The 18,351-nt window shown below is 45.4% G+C and overlaps 1 protein-coding gene across 1 annotated transcript; it reads left to right on the top strand.

Annotated features, from left to right (window-relative positions):
- Window positions 1–12,128: 12,128 nt before the first annotated feature.
- wasf3a (WASP family member 3a) lies at window positions 12,129–16,299 on the top strand (the record flags this gene model as incomplete). The annotated part of the gene is made up of 8 exons (XM_084450295.1): window positions 12,129–12,261; window positions 13,146–13,280; window positions 13,475–13,628; window positions 13,742–13,859; window positions 14,095–14,276; window positions 14,599–14,847; window positions 15,402–15,712; window positions 16,142–16,299. The coding sequence occupies 8 exons, from the start codon at window positions 12,129–12,131 to the stop codon at window positions 16,297–16,299; spliced, it is 1,440 nt and encodes a 479-aa protein (XP_084306421.1).
- Between the last annotated feature and the right edge of the window lie 2,052 nt (window positions 16,300–18,351).

Raw genomic sequence — 18,351 nt, 5'->3', positions numbered from 1 at the left:
ATCCTCCGCCGACATCTTCTCCTTCTCCACCAACCAGACATATAGGCGGAGAGGATGGGCACACACTTGGCTGTGGCGCCACCCTGTGCCCCCATGATGTAGGACTTCTCCACCAAATGCGCCGTAGCGCAGTCGCTGGGACCCGGTAAGTGGGGCTTCTGGTACCCGTAATGAGGTAGGAGTCTAGGGAGGGTTCGAGCGGAGGAATCCCTTCGGCCATCGCCTCCTTCCATGCAGGGAGCAGGGGAGCAGAGCTCAGCTAGGAGCCTTTACCTGAATAGGCTGACAGCAGGAGGTCTCAGCGAACAGAGCCAGACCAGGCATGCAGGGGAAAGGAGCTCGCTCATAGTCGTGGGCTCTGGGGGGTGAGGGATCCCAAGGAAAATGGCCGCCCTGCTCTGTAACACCTCCAGGGGCAGGAGGGCACAGGCAGGACAGGCAATAGGGGTGAAAAGGCCCTCCCAGTCATGGAGAGGACCAGGCAGAACCAGGACAAGGTGAGTCCTGGGTCTTTCTTTACCAGGGAAGAATATAGTCCGGGAGCCATAGCCCGATTTATAGGTGAACCTTGTTTTGTCGGGTGGAGTTTTTTTCTTTGCTGTTTCTTGTAGCTTGGGGGTACCTCTTCAAAATACAAGAGGGTGCTCGGTGATATCCCTTGAGCATTTTCAGATATTAACCCCTTCATGCCCGAAAATGCCCAAATTACACAAAAATAGAGATTTATGATATTCCATGCTGAATATATAAATTAAATGCATCCAATTTACATTCTCTAATGTTTTTTCATACAAGGGATGATGGGAAATGTATTGCATTCCAAATGATTAGTATTAACCCTTTCAAGCCAGGCCTGTAAAACAACTTTTGTAGCAGGAGTTATTAGCTGCGACACACAACTCAAGTTTGCATTGTGTTGGTCCATTTATTGATATGGGCAACAAAACATGAGCAACAGGAAAAGGGGTGCAGCTCTTCCCCCCACAAAATGTATCTAACTAAATCAAACAAGTGCATCCCCACCCAGTGAGTATGCACCCACACTTATGCACATGTGCATTACAAAAACAGTATGAAAAAAAAAAACATATCTAATGTGTGGTGTAATTATAACAGATCATTCTCTACATACTACACATGTTCCCCCAGAATTCACCTCAGTAGAAAGATATTGGGGGTACCTCTTCAAAATACAGGAGGGTGCTCGGTGTTATCCCTTGAGCATTTTCAGATATTAACCCCTTCATGCCCGAAAATGCCAAAATCACACAAAAATAGAGACTTATGATATTGCATGATGCATTATAGGATTAAATGGACCATCTACAATGACTATTAATAAAGGAGGTCATGTATTCTAAATGAATACTGCAGAGGTGTAGTCAGAAATCACCCGGTGGGTGGGTGGAGGGAGGTGACCGGGGTTCAAGACCCGGTGGGGATGACTTTATGTTATCATCAGTGTAACTGCTTTAGCCACTGACCACTACCATTAATGTTATGGAAGCTGCTGCTAGTTGTTGTGAGCTCATGAGCTAACTGGCTATACCACTCTTATTGTGCTGGATTAGCATTGGAAGCATTGGAACTGATGTGTCCAGGCGACAAGACCTATCTTAATTTATCACATTATTTAATGTAATTTCAATTCACAGCTATTTCAGTGGCATGACTAGCTTCCGTCCTACCAGTCCTGAACAATAAAAACACGCCAACCACGCACATAAGCCGGGCTGGACCTGGCAGTTTTAAACTGTGCCATGTATTGTATGTAATGTATTCTGAGACTAACAGGTTTGCATTGATTGGTGTGATGTGTGCCCTCATCTAGTCTTGGTGAAGACGCTTGTTGCAGCATTCTATATCATTTGTAATTTACTAACAACCTTTTTGGGGGCAGACCAGACAAGAGTTTACAGAAATCCAGCCTGCTAGTGACAAAAGCATGCATTCATCTTTCAGTGTAGACCTGAGAGAAAAGGTTGCACCTTAGAAATGTTTCTTAAGTGTAAAATATGTTTTTGTTAGTTAGCCTATATTAAGATCTGAGTCAAATATGTCACCTAGATTTTTGAGCTGACAAAATATCCCCGCCGCCAGTTAGATCGGTCCTGTGGGCCTTTAATTCTGTTCATCAATGTGGCATGACACAAATTCTGTAGGGGAAACACAGATAACATTCATCTAATGAATGGCGTCATAGGAAGACTATTTTTGATTACAAAGAGTTGAAAGACTGGATTGGTAGGGTGTATCCAGGCTAGCACTGGTCCGCAACATTGCTTTTCTGTCTTTCAGGATCACTTTTCCGGAAGATTCTTTTAACCGATTGATAGCTTTTACGGGATGCAGGCCCTATGCTTTTTCATAGGGATTTTAGTCAATTTTTCCCTGTTCGTGGACATGACACTCCAGAGGACCATTGGGGAATATTGCCATGGTTTTAGAGACACAAATTCTCTATGGAGAGACGGTTTTCACTGCCCAGAGTTTCTTGATCAAAAAAGGGCGATGATATGCTGCGGAACTTGCGAGATGCGCTACTGTTGCGCAATCCTTGGCGCGCGACTGGATCAGGGTACCTGCGGCAGTCATGAGATCTCGCAACAATCCGGATCTGACAGTGAGCAGGATACAACGAACACAGGTAAAATGATTCACATTATTGTATTCAGAGATTTGGATGGCTATTATGTTCATGGATGATAACTGACCAAATTATAATAATTTACTATAGCCTAGGCCTAGCCTACTGTATGAGCAGGATAGCGTGCGAAAATCCTAAATTGCAGTTGATCAAATCTGGTGCAGTTAAGAATAGGCTAGTCAATGTCTTCTCTCAGTAGCTCCCCACGAGAATCATTTTAAAACTTGACTGGCTGCCAAGGAGCGGCCTAGCCTTCTTACTTTTCTAAGAAATGTTTATTTTTTAGGAAAAGTCCCAGAGTAATGTTAGAGGTCAGTAGGATATGTTGTTGTTGTTTGTATAAAATGCAGGTAGTTTAGATTTTTTTTGCAAGATTATATATTTCGTCTCTATTTCTGTATATAGATTAGATTAGATATAGATGTGGTGTATGTAAACAGCAGGGACCACAATGGAAATAAGTAAATTTCTTTCTTGTGTTTATCCCTGACTACTTTTTAAAATGCATGTAATGTATTTTATTATATTGAGTCGAAATAAACTAAAGTAAACTTTTGTGCTGCCTAAGCTATTTGACCGTTTTTCTCATGAATGATCATTCATTGAAGCTCATAATACTATTGAAGTGAAATGGATGATAATCAGGAAGGCCATGAGGTTTCTCTCTCATCATCCTCATGTCTGTCTCTCCCATCCGTCCCAACGCTGTTCTCTGTCTGTTTTCTGTTATCTGTCTGTCCCCTCTGCAGCAGGTCTTCCTGTCTCGGTTCCCTTCGTGATCCTGGGATCCGTGTTCGGGGCGTTCCTCCTCCTGGGCTCCCTGGTGGCGCTGGTCATCTGTCTGAGCCACAGGCAGCAGGCTGTGTTCCACACACTGGACCCGGCCAGCCCTCAGGTCGGACCCGGAGAACCACAGCAGCAGCAGGACACCCTGCCCATGACCGCCAGCACCGGGGCCTCCTGTGGGTCCTTCACATCCCTCTGCCCTCCCAGCACCAGCCAGGCTGGGCCCACCATGCCCATACAGCTCCACCTCACCCTACAACGGCCAGAATCTCCCCCACACCCCCAACCCTCCAGAGCCTCTTCCTCTGCTCAGCACCCCTTCCGCTTCCCCACCTTCATCCACCCCTCCTGCATCCACCCCTCCCTGCTGTACTCTTACACGGCACACATGTCTGACAGCTGCTCCCTAAGGTCCTCCTGCCCCCCCCACAGCTACCCCGGCCCTAAACAGACACACCCTCCAGTAATCATATAATCTGTCAAGTTCAACTTCAAGGTCTGCACCTAAGGTTGCGTTTACTGTAGGCATTCAAAAACAGTTGAAGTGTTTCCCATCCATTTTCCAGTATAAATTCAATTAGCGTTTTTTGTTGTATTAAGCATACTGTACTTGCTGAAATTTAGAAAGCTTTTAGATGTCAGTTTTTTTCATTTGACTTAGCCCTACAGTCGGCTATAAGTGCTACCCCACTTAAACGGTTTACTCAGTGAAGTTGATGAAGTGAGTAATTCAATGTTCGTTTATGCTGTATATTTTCATGCTATTCCCACTTTTAGACTCATTTTTACATCAGACTTCTGATACCTAAATGGCGTCATAGACTACTAGTCAGTCCTCAGAATTCCAGACTTGTTGAGTCCGTCCGTCCGTCCGTCCGTCCATCCATCCATCCATCCAACTATATCTTTCCCTCCAGGCTTTAACGTAGCGAGTCCTGCCATGAATGTTCATACACCCAACCCCCCCCCCCCCACACACACACACACCTCTTCATTATAGGGACACTTTAGCTACATAGCCTGCTACTACTGTCTTATCTCAACCTCTCATTCTTCATGCCAAAGAGACTGTGCTCTCAGTCAAACTGCCTTGTTAAACACAGCCAGTCCCTTCACTATTCACTCTGTTTTTCTCTATATCCATCTGTTCCTCTCTAGTCCTTCTGACAATTCCATATCAATTTAAACATTTAATACTACTATTTATTACTATTAAAGCTATTTAAACTACAGCAAGTACACACATTTTCTTCAGACTTTTTTTTGAAATGTTATCGTTTCATATGTGGAATTGTATTGTCTGTATTATGCCCATCCCTTAATAAACACATCATTTGTGGTGAAAGGAAGTAATGAACTGTGCATCTGTCCAAAATACAGGCTGATGTATTGTATAAGGAGTTTTCCTTGTGCCATTCAAGCTGGACCTAGTTGAAGAGAAGTGTGTCATTCTGGGATGTAACAGTGTCATGCAGAGGTGGGTCCTACTGATGGGAGCACTGCCATGATTCAACTCAACCTTTATTTACACAGTATAAAATACACTGAGCTTTCCATCATTTACAGTGATGACAAAGAGTGACACGTTAAAAGTAACTCAACATGATGAAACAAGATAAAAAAAAATATGAATCACATGACACAAGGTAAAAATAAAAGATAAACTGATAAAAAAGATAAACAATATATAACAAGAGAATCAACAGTTACAAACTGAGGTGCAGTGGTTGGTGATCAAGGTTTTGAACTGTGCAAAGTTCGGAAGAACTTCAATTTCTAAAGTGTGTTGAAGGTCATTCCACGCGGAGCACTAAAGCAAAATAATCTACAACAGTAGTCATACTGTATCATCAGTCAAACTGAGGACCCTTGAGGATGGATCTGATGTCCAGGGAAAAGGAAATGGACAGATACCTGTAAACATGGAGGTATTAGCATATATACCATTACTGTAACCATGGAGGTAATAGAATATATACCATTAATGTAACCATGGAGGTATAGCATATATACCTTTACTGTAACCATGGAGGTATAGCATATATACCATTACTGTAACCATGGAGGTATAGCATATTTACCATTACTGTAACCATGGAGGTAATAGCATATATACCATTACTGTAACCATGGAGGTATAGCATATATACCATTACTGTAACCATGGAGGTAATAGCATATATAACATTACTGTAACCATGGAGGTAATAGCATATATGTCATTACTGTAACCATGGAGGTATAGCATATATACCATTACTGTAACCATGGAGGTAATAGCATAGGCTATATACCATTACTGTAACCATGGAGGTAATAGCATATATACCATTACTGTAAACATGGAGGTAATAGCATATATAACATTAGGCTACTGTAAACATGGAGGTATAGCATATATACCATTACTGCAACCATGGAGGTGTAGCATATATACCATTACTGTAACCATGGAGGTAATATAATATATACCAGTACTGTAAACATGGAGGTAATAGCATATATACCATTACTGTAACCATGGAGGTAATAGCATATATACCATTGCTGTAACCATGGAGGTATAGCATATATACCTTTACTGTAACCATGGAGGTAATATAATATATACCAGTACTGTAAACATGGAGGTAATAGCATATATACCATTACTGTAACCATGGAGGTAATAGCATATCACATTAGCTAATCCTAACGTTAGTTAGTGAATGCTAATGTTACGTTTGGAGGTTTCAGATGTATATCAATTTTAACTTAATGTTGAGCATGATCAATGTGACATTGTTCATACATTGATTAGTCTGTAATCTTGTGTCTGGCGTTATTTAGCTAGTGGGCTGATGCTTGCATCCATGTAGTGTCACAACCCCGAGACGTTCCTGGGGGCTTGGTGAGAGCCAGCTACAAACCTTGGCTGGTCATTAGCTGGTATTGCTAGATTTACCAGGTGGCCTAGCCCACCTGTCTTGTCAGTCTCCCCGTGACTGTCAGTCTTAAGGGGGCGTAACCGTAGGACCTTGTCTCACTGCTGCTTGCGGCTTTAATTTGATTTTATTACACATTTTATTGCACAAAGTCTCTTAGTTCACGCAGCTGATTAACGTGTATCAGGATACAATAGAGATTCGCAGGCCAAGAATGTTCAGAGACTTTATTCTCACATGAAATGAAAAACATAAAACAAGCACACACTGAATAAATACTAACACCCACATAGCCACCCACCTGGTAAAGACACACATGGTGGTGGATGATAACATATGTGGACGTGCTGAAGAAAAGGACTGGCTACATTAATAATGAACAGCTCTGGTATACTGGATCGGCATGTGTGGAGAGGTGTCATCTCAATAGACTGAGCTGTCCCAGCGGCCTTGACATGATGTTGGTAGGTAGGTAGGTAGTTAGGTAGTTAGGTAGGTAGGTAGGTAGGTAGGGTGGGTGGGTAGATGGACACGTAGGTAGGTAGGTAGCTGGGTAGGTGGATGGGTAGGTGGGTAGGTAGGTACTGTAGTTGCAAAGGAAGGTGTTGGTCGGTCATTGTGGGGTTATTTGTTATGTCCTGAAGGGGTCCTAAATGGGGTCAACTATTGGCCCCAACTGTCTGCCAGTCTGTAGAGACACCACTAGATGCCACCGGGTTGGATAGGCGAGTAGACGTCACAGGGACGGGGCCGTTTCCCCGTGGTGGTTGAGTAGGACGGGCTGTGTCAGATGCCCTCTTCACCATACAGTACGAGTTGGCCTTTCCTTGAATCTTTTTTTTCAGAATTGTCTCAGGAAAATCTGCTGTCTGCTCACTAATCAGACGGACTAAGGACGATGTTGACGTGGTGGATACCTTAGACCTTTCGCCCTTGCAGGGAGAGACACCGCTAGATGCCACAGGGTTGGATAGGTGGGAAGACACCAAGGGGGCGTGGCCGTTTACTCTACTCACCGTTGAGAACGGCGGTTTGGTAGACGAGGCTGTGTTAGACGCCATCTTAGCCAGACAGTCCGAGCTGGAAGTGGGCATTCCTGGAAAGACTTTTTCCCACCGATTGTGAACGTTCCTCCAACAGAGATCCTGCTTCCTGTCGTGGTGTGGGACAAGAGGCCTTTCCTGGTGAAGCGCTTCAAAGAAGGCACACTTTCTTTTGAAGGCTTCAATAGAGGCACGACTCTCGTCACTGCTGGTCACCTGTTTGAGTGTTTAATTTATAAAGGAAATACCAGATGGATATTGAGGTCATTAGGCTTCACAAAGACAGAGCAACTTCTGTAATCATTTGATTTCTGAATTATTACAAGTACAATGAAACTTTGATTACCCACCTTAGTGTTTCCTTGGCTATTTCTCCATTGACCTAGCCAGGACACTATCAGGACCAAGGAGAGACCAATCAAAACTCCCCAGCAGATCAGGACCAATGAGACACAAATCAAAACTCCCCAGCAGGGGAGTGTCACATCAAAATCTAACAGAGGTGGCTCATTCTGGAGCGTCGCCTCAGCAGGACCTTGGCTGCTTGAAATTAGAACCCTTATTAGGGTTCTAAAAAGAGAACTCACGAGCATATTGGTAAAGCTAAATCTTTAGCAACATGCCAATCTCATCGCAAACAAAGCACTGACGCTTGTCCACTTGTTACAGCTTTATATACCTTGCGGTTACGTGTAAATGTCACGTCATACGAACACCCGTGATGTCACAGACCGGATAGGAATCGCAAACACCGCACTGACGCTTACAGCTGGATTTACCTTGCCGTTACGTGTAAATGTCACGTCATACGAACACCCGTGATGTCACAGACCGGATAGGACAGTGACTTGACGGAGATCCAGGCGGCCAACTAAATGAAGTATATGTTGGGCTAGATTGTAATAGATTTACACTATTTTCTTTTAGCCTACTACAATTAATAGATAACATCGCGAAGATCGTTTCACGAAAATTAAGGACACGTAATGAGAACGGTAGGCCTAGCCTATATGTGACACATCAGCCACTCTCAGCTGGAAGGGTATCCCCCAATATTAAACTGTCACTCAACAGTAATGAGCTACCTATTTAATACACGCCCACATCCAGAATCAAATAGGAGCGCTTAAAAGGTTGGTCGGATAACAGCCGATGTCTCCATAGTGATGTCATTCAGCGCTACTGTCGCTTAATTGTCCACGTTTTCGATAGAGATGGGTAAGCATTATTGGCGATATTAAATGAGGATAATCGATCTCTATGAATCATTTATGTAGCCAGTGCCACCTTGTGGCTGCGGGTAGCAGCCCCTAAAGACATAAATGAGCGATAGGCAGCCACAGAAAAATAGCGAATAGTTCCGGCCGAGAGGAAAGGGCAGGTGCACACCCTTGTTACGCTCATGGCGGAAATGTTTGCCGAAGCTGTTCTACGGCGTCGTTGTGGAGTCTGTTTGACGCCTGATTAGGATTGGTATTGCACCGTTGATTCCAGCATACCATTGCTGTAAACATGGATGTATAGCATATATACCATTACTGTAAACAAAGTGGGAAAAGTCCTAACTGGTAGTAACTCAAGCCCTCAAACAGCAAACCTATGATCCTATAGCAGCTAGATCTTTCCAGTGGAACTGAGTGGCGCCTGAGTGTTGCAGTTGAAGTAGAATCACTGGGCCGGTTAAGCCCTCTGACCTCCAACCAACCCCCACCACCGTCCTGTCGCATCTCTCGGCATTACGGAGAGGTGGGTGGTGATATGGTTGGGTATCAGTTGAGGAACCTGCATGCCTAGAAATTAGAATGATTAACAGCCTATACTACCCAATCAGAAAAGAGCGTGTTCGTTAGGGGACCTGTGCAGAGGCTTAGCCTATTCATGCATTAAGTATAATGTCAATGGGTCAATGTAGGTTATATAATGTGTCAAAGATCCATTATATTAAATCGAATTTGGGAAGCTTGCAGAGATGATTTATGAATGTGCAGTCAAATACACCCTGGATTTTCATCCACATGGCCACAAAGTGAGTCTCATCAAAGTCACTTTTTTCAGTAGCCTAATAATTGTTTCATAAATTCAGAATGTTATAAATCACAATAAACAGTTCTGTAAATGAATAGCCGAATCCATTAGCCTGGGCTACTGTAGGCTAAAATAAGAAGCTCGTCTGTCAAACTGCTTAGGGTTGTTATGGATGTCTGGCGAAGCTGATTGGATGACACAACTGAAAACCTGCTAATCAAATCTCTGGGGCTGAGTGCTGATTGGCGGCTGAGATTGTAACTCACGCGGTGGATGAGATCCCGCCCTGACGAGATGAGGGAATGGCAACTCCATCGCGGGACGGCAACTGAATAGATCTACTCTCAGGACACTTGGGTGAGTTTAAAGTCTTCCTTAACTTCCCTCATGTCATCTCTCCCGCCGTGCATATAGGCTACATATGAATGACTTCCATCTCATTGCCCTCAGTATTTAGATATGATGTTGTCTTTTACTCCAGTAATATTGGGTGACTGTTTTGCATTATCAAATTATCAACCTTTTATTTATTTTTTGTGAAATAACGTTTTTATTGTAGCTTCAAAGTCTTCGTCAAAAGGTTATTTCAGAGTAGCCTACTAGACATTTCTCCCCACGTTTTGATTTGGACCGGAGGATTGCTTTTCGTGGCTTAGCTGGAGCTGGACATGGCTCCTCATCCTATAATCACCTGGCGGCTCTACCGTTATTATTGCCTCTTTACAAACGTCTACAGGATCCTAACGTTATCATTGCCTCTTTTCAAAGGTGTACAGGATCAACTTTATTATTGCCTCTTTACAAACGTCTTTAGGATCCTAACGTTATTATTGCCTCTTTAAAGGTCTAGCCTGCTACAGGATTTTAACGTGTGTGTGTGTGAGCGCGAGTGCGTGTGGGTGATATATCGGTAGCCAATAGGCTAACCGGGGTTCCAGCTGGGGGGGCAGAGGTCATCTCTCCCAGACACATGTGAACTTCAGACTTCAGAGCTTTTTCTCATCACCCCACTTTTTTCACTTTTCTTGACACCACCTAGAACCGCCAGTGGTCAACACATGTATGACTATAATAAATATCAAATAAAACAATCTAATATAATGCATAACATAACATCATATAATATAATTGTGTTTCAATATAATACAGTACCTCATGGTTTGACAGCACCGCCATCCACAGGCGTTACTGTGAAAGAATATTTATTTGAACTCAAATAGGGTTTCCTGCCGTTATGTATGATATGGTTAGGTACCCTACCTAATGTAGGCATGTGGGTTTCAGTTCATAGGCCTGTGTAGAGAGAGTGCAGCGGGATGAATCTGGGGTTTCGTCGGATGACGTTACATAAACATTAATGGGATTGTTTCCTAATTTAAACCAAAAAGGTTTGATCGACTGGCCCTGTTTTATGCCTTAATCCGGATAGGCGTGTGTGTTTTTGGTCTTTGTGTGTGATGTGTCAGGCAGTATTGGGATTATAGTGTGTGTGTGTGTGTGTGTGTGGCAGTATTGGGGTTATAGTGTGTGTGTGTGTGTGTGTGTGTGTGTGTCTGGCAGTATTGGCGGTCATAGTGTGTGATGTGTCTCCCAGCAGGTGGGTGTGGTAGCGTGGAGGTGTGGCCTGGGAGGAGGTCATGCCGCTAGTCATAGGCGTGTGTGTTTTTGGTCTTTGTGTGTGATGTGTCGGGCAGTATTGGGGTTACAGTATAGTGTGTGTGTGTGTCTGGCAGTATTGGGGTTATAGTGTGTGTGTGTGTGTGTGTGTGTGTCTGGCAGTATTGGGGTTATAGTGTGTGTGTGTGTGTGTGTGTGTGTGTGTGTGTGTGTCGGGCAGTATTGGGGTTACAGTATAGTGTGTGTGTGTGTGTCTGGCAGTATTGGGGTTATAGTGTGTGTGTGTGTGTGTGTGTGTGTGTGTGTGTGTGTGTCTGGCAGTATTGGGGGTTGTAGTGTGTGTGTGTCTGGCAGTATTGTGGTTATAGTGTGTGTGTGTGTGTGTGTGTGTGTGTGTGTGTGTGTGTGTGTGTGTGTGTGTGTGTCGGGCAGTATTGGTGTTATAGTGTGTGTATGTGTGTCTGGCAGTATTGGGGGGATAGTGTGTGTGTATGTGTGTGTGTGTGTGTGTGTGTGTGTGTGTCTGGCAGTATTGGGGGTTGTAGTGTGTGTGTGTCTGGCAGTATTGGGGTTATAGTGTGTGTGTGTGTGTGTCTGGCAGTATTGGGGTTATAGTGTATGTGTGTCTGGCAGTATTGGGGGTTATAGTGTGTGTGTGTGTGTGTGTGTGTGTGTCTGGCAGTATTGGGGGTTGTAGTGTGTGTGTGTCTGGCAGTATTGGGGGTTATATAGTGTGTGTGTGTGTGTGTGTTTGTCTGGCAGTATTGGGGTTATAGTGTGTGTGTTTGTGTGTGTGTGTGTGTGTGCGTGTGTGTGTGTGTGTGTGTGTGTGTGTCAGTATTGGGGGTTATAGTGTGTGTGTGTCTGGCAGTATTGGGGTTATAGTGTGTGTGTGTGTGTGTGTCTGGCAGTATTGGGGTTATAGTGTGTGTGTGTGTGTGTGTGTGTGTGTTTGGCAGTATTGGGGTTATAGTGTGTGTGTGTGTGTGTGTGTGTGTGTGTCTGGTAGTATTGGCGGTCATAGTGCGTGATGTGTCTCCCAGCAGGTGGGTGTGGTGGCGTGGAGGCGTGGCCTGGGAGGAGGTCATGCCGCTAGTCAAGAGGAACATTGAGCCTCGCCACCTGTGCCACGCCGCACTGCCTGATGGGATTGGCAGTGAGCTGGAGTGTGTCACTAACAACACACTGTCAGCCATCATACGACAGCTCAGCAGTCTAAGTAAGACACACTTAGCAAAGACAATGTTCCAATGCAGATGGACAATCAAGTTGTGTTATATATACCGTATATACTGTCTTTTCTCCTCTCATCTCTTCACCTCTTCTCTATTATTTTCCCTCTGAAAGATCACACTCCCTCACAATGTTCAATAGTGACTCAACCTCTTCCACCTAAGCATCTTTCTGGTCTGAGCAGTGAGAAGCCTTCCTAAAGTCATCCCTCCATGTTACCAGTCAAACTGAACAGCTGCTTCATATTCACAATTTGAGTAGCCATTCTATTGTAGTTGATATTGACAGATTTGATGTATGTGATTGTGTGTGTGTGTGTGCGCGCGTGCATGCGTGTGTGTGTGTGTGTGGGGGGGAGAGTATTAGAGGAAGCAGATGTAACAGACATCTGGCCCATAGATTCTCCCATTTGAGCATATATGTGTCTGTCAAGCGTGTGTTTGATTGAATGTGTGATTGTGTATGTGTGGTTGTGTGTGTGTTTGTGTGTGTGTGTGTGTGTGTTTGTGTGTGTTGTAGGGCTTTGTGAAGTCACAGGAGATTAGGGCTTACTGTAGCTTAGTGTCACAGAAGCAGATAAAGCAGACAGCGACGCTGGAGAGAGAGAGAGAGAGAGAGAGAGGAAGAATATGCTAACAACTCACAATCACTTGCTCCTGTCTGCGTTATTTGAGACGTGCACATTTCATTGTGCTGTCTGTTTCACCAGTCCCAGCTGTATAAGCCTGGATCCCTTATCCCGTTGTGTATAAGTTGACCTTTACCGTGTCTCCTTTCTGTTCGGTCTTTAGTGATCTGTCTAATTGTCCCTGTGACTCAGACACACATGGGTTCCCTGTATTAATACTCCTGCTGTCCCTCTGATCCCAGGTAAGCATGCAGAGGATGTTTTTGGAGAGCTGTTTAACGAGGCCAACACCTTCTACCTGCGGGCCAACTCCCTGCAAGATCGCATCGACCGCCTGGCCATCAAGGTCACCGAGCTGGACTCCACTGTGGAGGAGGGTCAGTTGGGGTTATAGGTCAAGGGCAAAGGGTCAAAGGAAAGAAAGATAAGAGGATTGCCCCCTCTCTTAAGTTAGTGGGTCCTGACCATTTCTTGAAACACATGGCTCTTATATTTGCTGTTTTGCCAATTTTAGTGAGTTTAATTGCTATATAAAGCTCGTTATCCCAACCCTGTCTGTACTGCTCTCCAGTCTCTCTGCAGGACATCAACATGAGGAAGGCGTTTAAGAGCAGTACCATTCAGGACCAGCAGGTGGTGTCCAAGGGCAGCGCTCCCAAGCCCATAGCGGAGATGTACAACACCAGCGACAAGCCCCCCCCTCTCAACACCCTCTCTGCTTACAGGTCAACACAGCACACTGAAACACCACACACACTTTGACTGTTAAATATCTTTAACAATATAACTTCAATCTTCACATATTAATGGCATAAATGAATACTCACTGTGTGCACAGAGATGACCATATTGAGGGCATGAGGTTCTACACTGACCCATCCTACTTCTTTGACCTGTGGAAGGAGAAGATGCTCCAGGACACAGAGGACAAGAGGAAGGAGAGGAGGAGACAGAGGGTGAGAGAGAACAGGCTCCTCTTCCTGATCATCTCACACCTCTCAGTTTAATGCTCGAATACGGCTCCTTACTTGTGGCACACACATCTCTTTCTTTACTTAAGATTCTCTCTCTCTCTCTCTCTCTCTCTCTCTCTCTCTCTCTCTCTCTCTTTTTCTCTCTTTTTTTCACTCTCTCTCTCTCTCTCTCTCTCCCTCTCTCTGTCTCTCTCTCTCTCTCTCTCTTCGTGTGTAGGAGCAGAAGAGGTGTGTTGACGGGACGCTTCAGCGCACGACCAAGAAGGTGAGGAAGGCACGGAACCGCCGCCAGGAGTGGAACATGATGGCGTTGGACAAAGAGCTCCGCCCCGATCACCGCCACCCTCAGTCCCTCCACCGGGGGGCGTCGTCTGAGGGCTCCCTGTCCCCAGAGAGCAGGTCTGCGCTTCCTCTGAAAACGCTCCGAACTCGCTCCCATCTTTGAACTAATGATGGATTTATCATGATTGGATAAGTGACCGCTAGTGCTCCTCTGCACAGTTATTAGCTAGTTAGTCATGTAGTCATTTCCCAGTGGAAGGATGCGTTTTCAAAGTGTCCAGTGTCTCTAGACTGAGGCCCAAAGCCATTCTGAAGCTCATTCAAATATATCTGTTAGCTGGACATATCTTTACCACTTTGAAAAACATAGTCATAGTGATACTGTACTATGATGATAACTATGATGATCAACGTGAAGCGTTTCTCTGTCACCCTGCAGGCCTCATGGTCCCGACCTCGCTGACCGCCTGGCTCCAGGGCCCTCCCACGCTCTGTCCAGCCGTGCCCAGACACAGCAGCACCAGCCTGGGGACGAACACTCCTCCCCGGCCTACCTGGAGCACGAGTACCACAGCATAGGGGTCAGCTACCGAGGAGGGGCCCTGGACCACCCGGCCCCATCTCCACCCCCCCCGCGCTCTGCTCACAGACTGAACGGATCCATCACTCTTCCAGCTGCAGATTACAGGTAGGTTCATACTGTACATACGCTAAAAAAGACCTGTCGGACTACTGTACTTACTACCTGGCTGACTTTCTTTGCGCATCACATTACATTATAATCACTTAGCAGATGCTTTCATCCAAGCGACTTACAATATTTGCGTTCAACGTACTGTAAACTTCCTGGAATACCAATTAGGAATGAATAGACTTCTTTATACAGTGTCAACATTTTATTTTATTTTTTTAGGATTTAACCTTTATTTAACCAGGATGTCCCATTGAGATTAAAAATCTCCTTTTCAAGGGAGACCTGGCCAAGACAGGCAACAGCATAAAATAAACACAGTTACAGACATGACATAAAAAGAACAACAACATTACAGTACATAAAAGAGTCAACCTGTAACATTTTAATAACCGAGTTCGTCAGACAGAATCAAAAGCACTGACAGCTTATAGAAGCTGTCTCTAAGTTCTAACATGAAGTCTAATGGTTAATGTACACTATATACTGCAGGTATATGAAGTCAGTATGAGGTGGTGATGTGTCTCTCTCTCTGGTCTCTCTCTGGACAGTGTGATGGAGTACTACGCCAGCTCCGGCCCCCCTCCTCCACCTGCGCCCCTCATCCCATCTGAGCAGACGGCCTTCGGCTCCCCGATAGGGGCTCTCCCTCCCGCCCCCCACGCTGGACCTGGGGCCCCTGGGTTCCCCCTCCCACCTCTCCCCCCCCCAGGGTCGCATATGATCCCCCCTCCACCCGGCCCCCCGCCTCCCCTCGCTACTCCTCCTCCCCCGCAGCTGGGAGGAGTCAGCGCCGGGAGGAGGGCTGAGGCGCCGCCCGCCACCAATGCCAGGAGTGACCTTCTGTCAGCGATCCGCATGGGTGAGCCGGGGGGGCCTGCTCTCACAAGACCTTACTGCTCTTTTGAAGGGGAACTTTTTTCTCTTACCCCTGTGTGTGTGTGTGTGTGTGTGTGTTTCAGTGATTCAACGCTCTTTATTTGTCAAATGTACCAGATACAGGTGCCATGTAATTAAAAATGTGTGGGTTTATGTGAGTGTGTGTGTGTGTGTGTGTGAGATGGGTTTATGTGAGTGTGTGTGTGTGTGTGTGTGTGTGTGAGGTGGGTTTATGTGAGTGTGTGTGTGTGAGGTGGGTTTATGTGAGTGTGTTGGAGCATTTTTCACATCTGGTTGTGAGAGTTCCTGCGGCCGTCGTACTACGTATGTTAACTGCATGTGTGTCAATGCATGCATGTGTGTGTATGTGTGTGTACGCTCACTGTGTGTGTGTTTGTGTGTGTGTGGTCAGGCATCCAGCTGAAGAAGGTCCAGGAGCAGCAGGAGCAGCAGGCCCAGCGGGAGCCCGTGGGAAACGACGTGGCCACCATCTTGTCCCGCCGCATCGCGGTCGAGTACAGCGACTCTGACGAAGACTCTGAGCTGGACCAGAACGAGTGGTCAGACTGACCCACAGGCCGCCCCTCAGTCAGCTCACACCACATCCACTAGGACCCCTCTGACCTCTGACCCTGCCCTCCACCAGGGGCCATTCCTAATCACACACCACATCCACTAGGGCCCCTCTGACCTCTGACCCTGCCCTCCACCAGGGGCCATTCCTAATCACACACCACATCCACTAGGGCCCCTCTGACCTCTGACCCTGCCCTCCACTAGGGGCCATTCCTAATCACACACCACATCCACTAGGGTCCCTCTGACCCCGCCCTCCACCAGGGGCCATTCCTAATCACAGGGGCTTTAGACGGTGGTTTGTAGAGCCGTCTGAGTTGCTGACTTTGCTGACGTCCTTATGGTCATACTGTAGGCCTGGGCTGAGGACATAGGTACTCCATCTGTTGTTTGTGGACTGAGATGCAGCTCACATCCCACAAAACAAAGCTACTTGGATCAAATAACCAAATGATCAATCCCACACCCACATTCCTGCACTACCATTATGTCTTCAGAAGATTATTTCATCAGTAATGGCCAAAATTGAGTGTCCTATGTCACCAACCCTCATGTTGTTAGATGTTGTAGATGTGTATGTATATATATAATATATGTATTTATACAACGGGTAGTTCCGACCTCGCAATCCGGTTAAGAGCCGTTGTATATTCACGATATACCACGGGCAAAGCCTCTTTACCGTTCTATGTGACATATTAATGCGCCAATTATTACTGCCTGTAAAAACGTTAGTTCCATTGCGTAACCGTCTGTTGGTTATATTACGGTTTCTTCTTAAGAAAAATGGAAACATTCAATGTCAATTTTGAGTTGTTCTATCCGTACTGTATCCTGCCACTCTGGTTTATCATCACCACTTTTGAAACTCTCAGTTGCAGATCAAAGGTAGGCTCCGCTTCGTTCATAGCTAGCTACAGTAGGTTGGTCAGGAGTATTAGTTTGGTTGCTAGGGCTCATTGTTCATCGTTTTGAAACTCCATAGCAACGTGATAGTTTTATGAACTACCTTTCTTGGCAGAGTTCACTAAAATCGATATTAAGACACTGAAATAGTCGGTATTTATCCCATAAATGTTTCCCAATGATGTAATCGTTGTATAAAAGCAATAACTCACTCGAGGGTTGTGCTGGTCGACGGCACTCGGCTGCGTCTCGTATCATACATCATATCATACACCACACCCTCTCATGAGCTACTGCTTCAATATATATATATATATATATATACAGATGGATGACTGTCACTTAATGTCTTACACCTTGAAAAGTGTTGCCGCCTCAATAAAATTCACACCATTTATGAAACCATCACTTATCTTACTCTCACATCTCCCTTCTTTATGCACCATTAGACAATTTCCAGAGTTCTATGTCAGGATGCAGCCTGGAAGAGAACAGACTGTTCAGACTCAGGACCGGATCAGTACCGGCTCAGGACCGGATCAGGACCGGCTCAGGACCGGCTCAGGACCGGCTCAGTACCGGCTCAGGACCGGCTCTGGACCGGCTCAGGACCTGGGTGGTGTGATCATTACCAGTATACATGCTAGCGACTGGCGGTGATATATATGTGTGTGGGTGTTTGAGACTGTTTGAGGGGTACCTGATGTGCAGGTCAACATGCGGGCCACTGAGTGGCAGTCTGCTCCCTCTTAGCCCCGGTGTTTTCAATGGGACATTCCTCTCATATTCTACACACACATCCTAGATCCTGCTACTTCAAACATGTTTTACTAGACACACTCCGCCTGGCTGTGACAGTAGAGAGTAAAGTATTTGAATGTGAAGTGCAGTGAGGAGAGATAACAATCAGGCAGATCTATTTGTCTGTGAGGACAAGAGTTGCTCTTCACTGCTTTAGAAAACAACAGGTGCACAAACAGACCCTGATGAACTACATATGCGTAGAGTAGATTTAAAAAGTCTTAAAAAGGTCATATGACCTAGAGACAAAAAGACAATGTGAGTAGATTTAAAAAGCATATGACCTAGAGACAAAAAGACAATGTGAGTAGATTTTAAAAGCACATGCCTTTAGAGAGA

Source organism: Borostomias antarcticus (genome assembly GCF_949987555.1).
Source record: "Borostomias antarcticus genome assembly, chromosome: 15".
NCBI lineage: Eukaryota > Metazoa > Chordata > Actinopteri > Stomiiformes > Stomiidae > Borostomias > Borostomias antarcticus.
The sequence above is the reverse complement of the archived record's forward strand: the minus strand, read 5'-3'. Positions and strand labels throughout refer to the sequence as shown.